The sequence below is a fragment of the Odontomachus brunneus genome, unplaced genomic scaffold (genome assembly GCF_010583005.1).
Source record: "Odontomachus brunneus isolate Ranch 3 - 2012 unplaced genomic scaffold, Obru_v1 Obru_scaffold_201, whole genome shotgun sequence".
Classification (NCBI taxonomy): domain Eukaryota; kingdom Metazoa; phylum Arthropoda; class Insecta; order Hymenoptera; family Formicidae; genus Odontomachus; species Odontomachus brunneus.
Window position 1 is genome coordinate 543467 of NW_022639651.1, and position 13118 is coordinate 556584.

Here is a 13118-nt window from a genome sequence, read left to right on the forward strand (position 1 = left end):
TAAAAAAAAAAAAAAAAAAAAAAAGAAAAAACAGAAGTGCGGCTCGGGAGTATACGAACATCTCTCGAAGCACATTCGTGCAAGTCTCGCAGAGCTTTTTGCGCACACTCCGGCATGGACAAGACGACGATCGAGAGATACGTACGCTACTCCCCGCAGAGATGTATCCAGAACATCTCTACCGCTGCTGTGTCTGATCTCGTTCTCTTTCCCTCTCTTTTCTTCTCGTTCGCTCGCTCACTCACTCACTTGTTTGCTCTCTTCCTCCCTCTGCCATTCCCCCCTCTCACTCTCTCTCTCTCTCCCTGTCTACGGTCGTGCTCGGCGCCGCTCAAACCGCTCGTCGCGCTGATCCCCCTTACCTTCGCAGATGTACCCCTGCTGTATCAGGCCCCAGAGCATGTCCGTACAGCTATGGCAGTACGTTGGTTTGTGGAACGTCTTCTTGCTGAAGCTGTGCCCATGGCTGGCTGGAGTCTCGGCCGAGACCGACGCCATATTCCCCGTTCCACCGCGGAACCGCTCACGCCAGATTTTCACCGTGAAGATCTACTGCACAGGTCGCGCCGCGCGACGATGACAACAACATAATTACACGCCGACCACTACGTGATCTCGGTGCCGTACGACGCGTACATAATTGCGCTGCCGTTGCAGCTGCTGCGGTAGTAATAGCAATGGTCGGGGCTCGTTGTTTTCGCCGCTCCTCCCGGTCGTCGTCGTCGTCGTTCTTCTCGTCGCCGATGATGGCACACTACTACTCGCGTCGTCGTCGTACCGTCGTCGTCGTCTCGGTACTCGGCGCGTCTTAATGTCGTCGTCGTCGTCGTCGTGTCTAACACGCATTATTCCTCGGGCTGCGCCACTCGGTTCGACCTACCGACGCGACCGACGCAGCCACGATCGCGCGCGTCAGACAATATTCGCTCGTCGATCGTGCCCGTCGCCGCCGATCCGCCACTACCGATCGCCACTTGCTGCTGCTGCTGCTCGCGGCCACTGCCGCGGGCATCACCGCGTTCTCCGTAGCTGTCGTAGATTCTCCTTCTGTCCTTGTTGTCGCCCTTGCTCGCCTCGTTCGCGGTACGTCGACGCTGATGCGTGCGTGCACAGTATCGCGTTCGCGCATCCGAGCTGACGATCCGAGCGAACGCCGCCGAGTGGCCGCACTGACATCAGCCCCTTTTCGTCACCGCCACCGGTGACCAGTGGCGGCGAGTGCGCGCCTGCTGCCCTAACGGCCTAAGTGGGGCGTCATGTAGGGGGCCGCCGCCGAGTCGAGAGCGACGAGTGCAAACCGCCCTCCACTGCCCTCTTCCGAGAGAGTCTCGCAAGGGCGTGCTCTCTTACTCTCTCTTTCTCTCCCTCTCCCTCCCTCTCTCGCTCACTCCCTTTGTTGAGCTTTCACGTATGACGAGCCGTACAACGATGCCTCGTCGTTGCTCGCTGCTGCCGACGACGACGACCTGCCGTCTCCATCCTTACCCTCTTCCTCTCACGAGAATCAGACACTTCGATCAGAGACGAGGAGAGGAGAGCTCTCCAGCACTGGTTGCGGCGAGGACAGTCCGCGATGTCCTCTTCCTCGTCGCTGTGAGCTTCTTCGCCGCGTCCCCGTCACATTCGAGTTTTCAAGAACACGTCGTCCTGAGCCGCGCTCGTTCGCGAGCGGTATTTCGAGCGAACAAACGACTATGTCGGCGTAGCGACTCGGTCTCACGACGGGTCCCGCTACGTCCTCTCGCAGATGCGCCAAGACACCAGCATTCGTCTCCGGGTATGGCTCGGTGGTGATCACTAGGTGGACGGGGCAAGAGAGAGAGAGAGCGCGCGCGCACCACCGAACCTCCTCTCTCCGAGCGATGATGTTCGACGGACGATGGAGCGTCTCTCGAGGAACGTTCGCACCGCACCGACCGATCTCTCTCTCTCTCCGTCTCTCTGCCTATTTCTCTCTGTCCCGCGCGCGCGTTACCGTGCGTCCGATTCGCGCGCGGCGATCAATCCACGCGTTCTCGTCGCGCGCGTTCGTCACAGCGTGAAATTAGCGTGCGGACGCGCAGTCGACGACGGTATACGCACGACGACGGCGATGGCGTCGAGCGCGACGTCAGTGATGGGAAACCGATATGCGTGCCGTGCGCGCTACGACGTCGACGTCGCGGCGCGTCTCATTCTCCTCGCGCGCCGACGCAGCGCGATTCCGTCTTCCATCTTCTTCCTCGCGCCCTGGCCGCGCCGAGTCGCCGTCGGGTGCCGCCGCGGTGGACTTCGCCGCCGCCGACGACGTCGCTGGGCATGAATCTTTTCCCTCGATCGAGTCGAATCCGACTCTAAGCGCGCTTACCATTCATACTTACGCCTTTCTGATCATGAAGAGCGCTCCCCCTCGCACCTGACAGCAGGCTTATGTCTCTCTCTTTCTCTTTCTCTCTTTTGTAAAGCCAGCCGCGAGGACCTCTTCCTGATCTATCTCAACGTGCTCTCATGTTCCGAAAAGATGTTGCGGAACGAGCCGCACGACAGAGAAAGCGTAACGTGTTCCATTTAATCGTCGCGCCTACCTCCGTTGCTCTTCCTCGATAATAGACGCGGCCTATTATCATTCGCGACGCCCGTCGGTCGCATTGTACATCGCGCCGCGCGCCCGTGATACACGTCCGGGATATATGCGATCGGCGACGTTTACAATGCTGCATGAATTGGAGGAGAGTCGCCGCGCGCGAAGGAGAAAGAGAGGGAGAGCGCGCGCGCGCGCGCGAGGTAAAGAGAGAAAGGGGGAGAGAACGCCTCGCGGGATTTTTCAATAACGGAAACGAGGGGGTGGCACGCATTTTCACATCTCTGTCACGTCCGTTGTATTCATTAAACCGTCTGCACATGCCCACATTGACGGACATTATAAAGTTATATCTCGCCGCGCGTCCCATTGTGTGATCGGGCGTGAATGAAACGGGTTTAAATTTCAATACGGCCGGCAGATGCACGCTAAATGTATCAAACGCCGTTATTATAAACCGGTGTGTTATAATCGCGTACGCGCGTTTCTAGGTGGTGCGTTGTGTGAAGAGCACAGTTGTTTGCACAAAGGTTGCGACACTTTTTTTAGCCGAGTTTATACGATACAACGATAATTACGGTTTCGCTTCTGAGAGTTAACTTGTGTACACTATGTATTTATAAAAATTTGACACTTTCCAAACAGCTCTCGGTGCATACAAGTTCGTGTACAGAGGTTCGCAGTCTCGTCAAGATGGTTGTAAGGCTCAGCGTCGTATTTCCAGTGATGCATCAAGGGCACCCGTTCATAAATTTACCATTTATCTAACGAACTTACGTTTTTACATAGTTATTTCGCTGTCTAAGTAACTGATATAAAATAAAACTGAGATAAATATGTACAATATTGTATACAATATTACAAATACAAAAAATAACATTTAAACAATTTTTCTTATCGGTACTTCATTTACCAATTTATTAGAGATACACAGATAATAGAAAAAGATACATAAGTGTTTAAATATGTGTACTTTGAATATTACTATAAATTATCTGTATTTTTAAAACAAAACAGACAATAATTATTAAATTTGCATTTAAACGTACTGTGGTGCAAATATATGCACCATTGATTTCTTCAAAAAATGATTTTTTCAGAATCAAGTATAAATCATATTTTTCATTCTTATTACGTTCTTATCGGCTTTTATATCATTATCATCATATTTTCTCTGATTCTTTCCTTATATTAAAAAAAAAAAAATTAAAATTGATCGATTCAGAGTCAAGTTATAAGCCGGCAAAATTTTTTATATAAATTTGCACCTGTGTATTCTTGGTGTCTTCCGTTAGATAAGATGAAAGATTGAAAGATTAATATTTCAATGTGATATATTTCCTATATTTCACAAACTTATTTATTTCATAATAATTAAAATATTTATTGCTATTGAAAATATTCAGACAGCACAGATCTTCCAAAAGACAGATATCTTAAGAATATCCTGGAGATGTCCTGAAGAGATAAGGACATTCTCAGGACGTCCACAAGACGATCCTTGGAAATTTAGAGACTAAATAGGGATTAAACCTTTTAATTTAGTTATCTAGATAGATACGCAGAATCGAATTTACTATAAAATGTTGTACTTTAACATTATAATTTACACAAAAATAAGCTGGTGAGAAAATTCGAAAAAATTTATACACAAACATTATTAAATAAAATCAAGTTTCAAATGTCATGTCGCTTTTAACATTTTGCATTCACTTTATAACCTTTTTAAATCCACGTTGTTCATAATTTGTCCATAAAACCTCTATGTAAATGGTTGTACATATTAGATTTTTTCGACAGTCGTATGTAACAGTGTAATTTCTTTTCTTTATTATAATTGTAAGATCTCGGCGACTAATGGTTGTACAATTAGTAGGAACGCGATACCGTCGATGGGGAGTGTGTTAAATAATTCAGTATTATAATTTACTTCTGCGCATAATATCACACAATATAGTGCAATAATTAAATTACTAAAAATAATAAATATTAAATAATTAAACAAATCACACAATAGCGTACTCAAATGTGACTCGGCAAGTCGCTGCGGCCTTGGCGCGTCGAAGGTCGCACGACCTCTGACACAACGTGTAGGTTTGTGACGCACTCGCGGTCGCACACAATAGTCCTTGATAGAGGGTGAACGCATCGAGCGACGTCACCCGATTTTGCCAAACTGTGATCAGAGTACGAGTCTGAGAAGGACAAAGAAAGAGAGAATAACTTACTATACTTGTGACGTGTATAAATGTATGCGTGTGTCTGTGTGTGTGCGCGCGCAGCGAACATTGTGAACAGTGATGGCATGGAATATGCGGGGTAACTGTAACAAATATTAATTCCGTTAGATTTCCAAAAGAAACACACATGGTGATTTCATCCTGTTTAAGCTAATCGACGATCAACTTAGCAGGTAGAATCACCAACCGTGGAAAATGGCAGTTGTTATTAAAGCGAGAAATAAATTCTCATGTGCTCTCTTTACAACCTGTAAAAATTGCTATCAGTCAGGTATTAACTGCTGTATTCTGTTAACGTATACAGACTCAGACAGACTATGTCGGCATATTGCTTGCTAAGCGATTATTACGCAAAGATACGTACAATGAAAATTTTATCAGTGTATAAAAGAAGTCACTTGATGCTATGAAAATTGCAGCAGTTACGACGATATTTTAATGTCATTAAAATTGATATTTATTTTGCGGGGAGGACAACGCAATTGGCCCGGAATTATTGTAATAATAAAAACTCTGCTTAAAAAGTTCAATGAGGATTTATAAAAAGATATACAAGTTTCATGAAAATATTATATATCTTTATCGGAACTTATCAATTTTTTTGTAAATTATAATTTCTCATATTTCAGCTCATACAAAATTTTCAATTTTTTTCATATTATGTAACTTACTTTTAACGATTAAATATTATAAACGATTAAAGTTGGTCCTTCGCGGCGGCCATCTTGATTTCTGATGTCAAAAGCGAGAAAATACACGCGAAAAAATCATAAAATGACACTTCGATCGAGCAGATGTGTAAAATAATCCGAACACTATCCTTTTATTCTAACAATTAATCAATCACTGTAAAATTAACGTGACAAAATCATGAGTAAAAATAGATTAAAAAAGTAGGCTGCGTATTACGTTAATTTTACAGTAATTTATTGATTATTAGAACAAAAAAAAACGTTCGGATTAATTTATAAATGTGTGAAATCAATTGATTACAAGTGTTAATTTGTGAGTGTATCTTTTTATTTCAACATTTTTTGTAAGAATTTTTATCGTGTATTTTCTCGTTTCAGACGTCATCAATCAAAAGTTGCGTGGTGAGAAGCTAGGAGCTTTTAATGAGACTTAAATATTTATCTGAAACATGCATTAATTTGTAATTCATATATAATTTTCTATGTAATTTTATTTTTTACAAAAAAAATTTTTATTTTTTTATCAGAAATACTCAGCTATATCGATTTTTCTTATCAAATTCTATCAAATGTTTTAAGCAGAGAAGTAAATGTTTTGATGAAAATTATGGCGTAATAAATAAATAGGTATTTTTTAAAAAAAGTTAGAGATCGCTGTTAACAACCATGCCAGTTGATTGTCAACTAGATCAATCGGAATTCAGAGAAAGTCACTCAAGTCCAAGATATTCAACGCATATCGCAGGTGCGTAACGCAAGACACGTTCGCTCACTACAATATAAGAGAGACGTAATAACGCGTGTGTGTGTGGTAATTTTTTTTAAATACATTTTATTATTTTGGACGGAGCACAAAGCATCGTCTTTTGTCAATGCAACACATTTGGTCTTAATATGTAATACATATTTCATGTTCTTAACATTGATAAAGTCTTACTCTACGGTTCTACCGTTTTGTCGAGTATCGGTAGATACTCATAGGGAAAGGGAGGGGGATAGCACAATGAAGATAATAACTTAACGACTACTTTTGATTCATTTCCGACAAAATATATACACTAATGCTACGTTAATCTGTAAGCTTAACGCAATATAACATGACATTTCGCTTGCGTAATTATAATAAAGCGCAAGGATAAAGTTAAATGTTGTTGATTATAAAAAAAAAGGAAAACATAAAAGGTAGAATAAGATAGCCTTGAAACGCAAGTGTTTTAAGTATCATGGCCTAACACTATTTAAATATCGATATCCACGGCATGTGTATGTGTAACGAAGTTTAATAAAGTTATAAAAAAAGACAGACAGGGATAAATCGCAAAGCTGTTTCTTTTTATATCGTCTAATAGTATAATGCCTCCCTTCTTGAAGTCTTATCAATTTCCAATCTACATGATAGCGAAACAGAAATACTGTTCGTAAACACGTAAGATTGAAAATCTCAGATATGTGTAATGTGTATCGTATATGTATTACGCGCGTGTCGTGACGCATGTAAATGCTACAAGCGATTATTTTGATACATACTTAACTTATTGTCTGATATTTGATACAACAAGTACCTCGTGAGCATAGAAATCGAGATTTCCAATATAAATTGCCTCACCTCAATCGGAACAATTTAACGACATATTTATTTACGTTACAAAATATTTCGATTAATTTCAACAACTGTGGATACGAAAATCGATAACTTTTAGCCTTTCACTTAAATATGCACGGTTTCAAGCTTCATAAAAATATACGCTACTATATAACTCGATTCTTCAGTGAGAATGCATTTTATTGCACTTAACTTCTCTAACGAATTTTAGCCAAGCAATTGAATTTGGCGAGGTTGACACAACTTGTACGATGCATATGTACGGTACAATCATATTAAATACCAAAATAATAATACACAGGGTGTCCCAGATTTTCTTCCGCAATTTTTGTCGGAAGATAGAATGAATTAAGATGAACATAAAAATCTCATATCATTTTGCGATATTCGCAATAAATCTCGAGATATTAATTAAAAAATATTAGTAAATGATCACATCTGATATGGTAAATAAACTGTAGTGGCGTTGTTTACCGTTGTATATCAGGTCTTCCTTATATATTAGATTAAACTGAATAAAAAAGTTATCTATCATTTTACAAATAATCACATAGATTTTTACATATTAATTAAAGAAGATTTGTGCATTATTGTGCATAATCATGTAAGAATTTTCTTTCATTAACCTTCAGATTGCCTGGAAAATCACTTTTTTTGTGGCTCTGCACAAATCTCAAAATTCTATGCCATGTGTTACTTATATAGAAAAATTACTGAGAAAAAAAGCCATTTATTTTATTTTTTAATGAAAAATACCGGCAGCCTAAAGATTAATAACTAAAAATCTACATGATTATTTGTAAAGTGATAATTTTTTTATTCAATTTGACCAAATGTACAAGCATACAACAACACACATCGTCACTACACTCATCTACTATATCGTGCGTGAATATCATTCATCAATCTTTTTCAATTAATATCTCGATTTATTGCGAAAATCGCAAAACAGGTACAGGACTTTTGTGTTCATTTCGATTCGTTCTACGTTCTCACAAAAATTGCGGAAGAGAGTCTGGAATACTCTGTACATTCCTTCAACTCTTAAATGACGTGGGAAGTGCCATGTATGTAACAATAGTAATGACAATAATAATAGGATTGAGAACATTACACAAACTTTGATATTTACTAATGAACCGTCTCGAATATCGTTAAAGAATAAATGCCAGCTATTGATTCCCATTCTTCGTCTAGCACAGTCTGTATATCTCTCAATACATTCCAACACAGAGCTTGCCCTCATTATACTATAGATTATATATTCAACTTTCCTCTTTAACATTGATTAAAAATGTGACGACACTTATTTTATTATAGAGCATTATAGCATATTTGTATGTAGGTTCAGAGAAATACCCGGAATTTCATTAATGATATATTATGTAATACAGAATATATGATATTTAATTAACAATACATCACATCTCGCGTAACAAGTGATTATGTATAAACAAGGTTTTAAACTCGATCTGTATAGCTTATATGTGTAACTTCACTTCACCTAACCATAACGTTTCATATTGTTATATAAATAGAGAGTTTCTGTAATTACCTCCTTTTAAAAAAAAAGTCGATGAAATTAAGAAAAAAGATGAGAAATTTAATGACCTTAAATGAAATCTTATTTCCCTATTTCATGTGATATGTCAAAAAAGCACGGAATTTTTACATTATCGTGTTGATAATTTCAAAATGTTTCGTCATTTCTTTTTCATTCAATAAGCAATAGAAGTTTTCAGGTTATATAAGTTACCACTCGAAGCAGATGAGTTTAAAAAATTCTTTTTTTTAATTGAAAGAAGCAAAAGTAGAACATACGTTGGATAGCGCAGCTTTGCTTATGCCTATATTAAAATATATTTAATTGTGTCTGTCACTCTATCATTTATCGATGTAAATGCGGCTAATTAAAGTAATATGTAAAAGAGACGTGTAAAATATCAGAGTCAAAAGGATCTGTAGCCTCAAAAAATATGGAATGATTTTATATATATATAGGTGTGTGTTTCTTACTGCAATATGAAAATAATAAATGACAACTGCATATATCTGCATCAAGAACATATATAGCTACGTACATTTATCTTATTTTTCAAGGAAAAATAAAATATGTTGCGTTAACGTGGAATGATAGAACAAAAATGTAAGAATGTACACTTACGATAATCATGTGCGCGCGTTTTAAAGAACATTATCCCAGTCCGTGATCCTCGAAGAATCCCTGAGGAGTTTCTTCCTGCAACAAACACGAAGAAGAACAAGTTTATCGGTATTATGCTGAGTATATCTTACAATAATATGAACAGGGATCAATTACTTTGACGCTGCACTTTATAAAAAATGTATTACAAAAGAAATCTCAAGAGATATATAATATATATATATATATATATATACACATATATAAACGTATATATACACGTACCTACTTTATAATAAAACTCTTCTTGATGCAGCTTCAAATGGTGAACTGAACCCTTTTCATATTAGCAAGTACCTTTATACTTGTGTGGGTATTAGAGAAAGCGCATATTTATTTGATTGCCTTGATTTTTAAATCTCAAGCGACAGTAAAAATTGCTCGTTTTTACATGCAACGTGTCGAATTGTGGAGCATCTTCCGGATGTGATTGCAATAGAGGAGTGAATGCAATTCTCACAGGTTCAGAACGCATATATCAGGAAAATATCTAGCTTACAGAGCTAACAAAAAGGTTGTGTACTTTTGCGAATCTCGCACGGTTATCATTCCCCAGTAAACAACTAACTTCCAACGAACTCGGGATGCACGGTGCTACTTTTACCTGGGATTGTGCTCGAATTTGATTAGTATAGACTAACAACAAAGGAGGTATATTATGTGCGTGTTCAGTTTCAAAATTACACTAAAGATCACATTCTATATATTTATTACTAATACACTTAGCGTATCGGTATATAATAACATTAAAAATTGACGTTGCTACTTATGTATAACATATACATATATGTATACATATATATATAAAGTGTATAAAGGTAAGTTTTTTAATTGTGGATTATTAATTAATTAATTAATTTTAAGTATTTATATATATATATATTTTTTTTTTTTAATATTTATATATATATAAATTATATATATATATATATAAATTACATATATATATGTTGTTACATTAATACTGATATCCTTCAAAATACAGCACATGTACAATCTTCTCGTAAAAATAACTTATCGATACAGTTTTATTGCCAGAGTCGAAGATTAAAATACGGATCATAACTATCGCCGTTTCGTTAGTAGTACGTACGTTAAAAGTTATAATTAAGACTTGAAAACTATAGAGTTCAGCCTTTGGTTAGTAACATAATATTTTGCTCGATACGCAGATGATTTCCTCAATATAAAAATATGTCGATATACACAGAATGTTTTAGGCATTACGTTTTTCTTTTATTTTTCTTCTTTTATAAAAATCTTATCTAGTTATTCGTGAATTCTCATCACGGGGGTTTATCGAATTCGTCAAGGGACTTGTGGCCGAAAGAAAGTGCATGATGCCTGAAACGTCCTGTATAACGATTAGTAGAGTCGACTTGAAAATTTATGTAATACAGTTGAGTCGTAATTTTTTTGTTTTGGCATCATGCAGCGGATAAGCCCTTTCTGGTTTTTCAGCTGTTCATGTGGGTCGATATTTTGTCCGTGAAGCTCATGCAAAGTACGAAGTACCTATAAAAGCCCTATTTCCCGCAGAGCACCTTCCACAGCTTCGTCCTTACACAACAAACAAAGAAAATCTAACTAGTCTTCACTAAACTTCTATTTCCGTATCCGTATCTACCGTGGGTTTAGTATAAATGGCATGTCGTACAGAGTTATAAACATTTCAACTGTAAAAACCATACCAATTCCTCATCACACATACATTAGATCTCAATAATATTCTCACCAAACCGTGTTAAAATATTATCGTGAAGCTTCTCTAAAGTCGAGAGAGCGTTGTTATTATCGTAACAAAAGTGATATTTGCCCATATGTTATTTACATATTTTGTCTTCATAATTTATAATTTTATGTAACCCCTCAATTTTTTCAAACAATTACATGTAGAAAGTAAATTTCTTCACGATAAATATAGATATAATTGATTGTAAGATTTTACTAAAATTAAAGATATATATATTCTATATATTAAGTACATATAGGAAGAAGCATTTAAAATGCGATACAGAAATATCTTCAAGTTAATTTTGAAATTAGGAAAAGAAAATATGCAAATTTTAATTGACCATTAACTTTAAAACTTTAAAACTTCCAACTTTCACAAAAAAAGCAATTTGCTTCTAATTAGTTAAATGTAAATTTTAATTGATCATTAACTTTAAAACTTTAAAACTTCCAACTTTCACAAAAAAATTTTGCTTCTAATTAGTGTTTTTGAAGATATCAATTTGTCACGTTTAAAAATGCCTCACATACATTCACACGCACACACATACATACACATACGTGCACAGACTATAGAAAAGCTGATGAAGGCTCAGAAGTTATCATCTCATCCGGATTCAGGCCTCGTGTCGAATTAAGAGTATTTATATGTTATTATATTAATAACATATTTTATTATGTCAGCATAGTTGAATCTACTTCATCCAACATATGGGACTGGATAAGTCCGGTTATAAGAGACACGATAACTTTTTGAGCCGTATGAGCTGAGATACACACTAATGGAATTACGTGAAATTCTTGTGGAAATCGATATCGTTACGGAAAATAATAAAGCTAAATCATATATTATTCGGAAAACAAAACATGAGACACATAAATGTCACAAAATAAATATAATTTTTGGAAAATATTTATTAGATTTTGGAGATATATACAGATACATATCAACACACTCTACTTATAAACGTAGTAATACACTTCTCATTTATTCTAGATCTAGTAGTGGAGCAACCACGTGATTATAAACTAAGAAATAATCGATTAATCTATGAAGACCTGAATACTAAGTTTAAACTATTAATATGGCAATATATGTTAACCACTCTTATTATTATTATTAGAGAAAATACAAGTGCATAAGTCATTGCATTGGTGTCATGCTTCTTTTGTACAAATTCGACGAACATACAGTCATATGGCAATTAATAGCAGATCGCGGATTAGCGTATCCGGGCTGTAGAGTTTTCGATGAGAGCCGTTATGCCGAGTACTAATCTTTGTCTTTTTTTTGTACATTCGTATTTATTTATTATTTTATGCTTTGGTTGTCTCTACACGTATCTTTACTATTATCTATTTACTAGATCAATTACCTGAATGAAGGAACCCAATCGGCAATTGAGGACTATGTACAAGATGGCGCGATTTAATTCAGACATTTTGAAAATTGATAAAGCGAAAACGCGAAAGCTATTTACATCAGTATCGCGACTGAATTTTCTTTATGGCGTTACTTTCATTCATAAGCGTATTTATTAGTACTTATAGCAAGAATAATAAAAATAATGATCAAAATGCGAGCCTTTCTCTTCCCGACGTATTCTTCCCTATTGCGTATTGCGGCTGTCACTGACACCCGAACGCATCCGTTAAGCAAATCCGCGATCTAATTATTAGTAACATTTTTCACTTGGTTTTAGAATATCTTGTCAATGCACATAGTTATCGCATGCACATAGTTTGCTTAGAATTTTAAGTATACATACGGACGGAAGTGAGGGAAAAAACGCAGTTAAGATATTTCAAATATCTTATGCAAAATAAATGAAATACGCAATATTATACTGGCTATTATTGCTTCCTATATTACTTAACCATATTAGAAAGAAAAATAATATCAGAAACAATTGTGTTGTGAGATTATACCGGACTTTCTACGAATATTTTTATGTATAATATTATAAAAAAAAAGAGAAAAGAAATATTGTTTTTTTACTTAATATTTTTCATTTAGCTGAATATATATATATATATATATATATATATATATATATATATATATATATATATATATATATATATA

The 13118-nt window shown here is 37.0% G+C and overlaps 2 protein-coding genes across 13 annotated transcripts in view; both read right to left on the reverse strand.

The window, feature by feature from the left end:
- LOC116852086 (diacylglycerol kinase theta) overlaps window positions 1-2152 on the reverse strand; it is a 33952-nt gene extending 31800 nt beyond the window's left edge. For 5 of the 9 annotated variants that reach the window (XM_032832097.1, XM_032832096.1, XM_032832095.1 and 2 more), the window contains exon 1: window positions 363-2150. In XM_032832097.1, coding sequence (XP_032687988.1) covers window positions 363-498 — 136 coding nt within the window. In that variant the 5' untranslated portion in view covers window positions 499-2150. Of the gene's footprint in view, window positions 1-362 lie in introns of all 9 variants that reach the window. The other 4 variants (XM_032832092.1, XM_032832090.1, XM_032832093.1 and 1 more) reach the window with 2 other exon arrangements.
- Window positions 2153-4367: 2215 nt separating this feature from the next.
- The window catches only part of LOC116852087 (AP-1 complex subunit sigma-2), a 12682-nt gene continuing 3931 nt past the window's right edge, over window positions 4368-13118 (reverse strand). The window contains exons 5-6 of one of the 4 annotated variants that reach the window (XM_032832101.1): window positions 9260-9334; window positions 4368-4755 (exon numbers count right to left, since the gene is read on the reverse strand). In XM_032832101.1, coding sequence (XP_032687992.1) covers window positions 9290-9334 — 45 coding nt within the window. In that variant the 3' untranslated portion in view covers window positions 4368-4755; window positions 9260-9289. Of the gene's footprint in view, window positions 4884-7806; window positions 9111-9259; window positions 9335-10193; window positions 10859-13118 lie in introns of those variants that run through there. The other 3 variants (XM_032832099.1, XM_032832100.1, XM_032832102.1) reach the window with 3 other exon arrangements.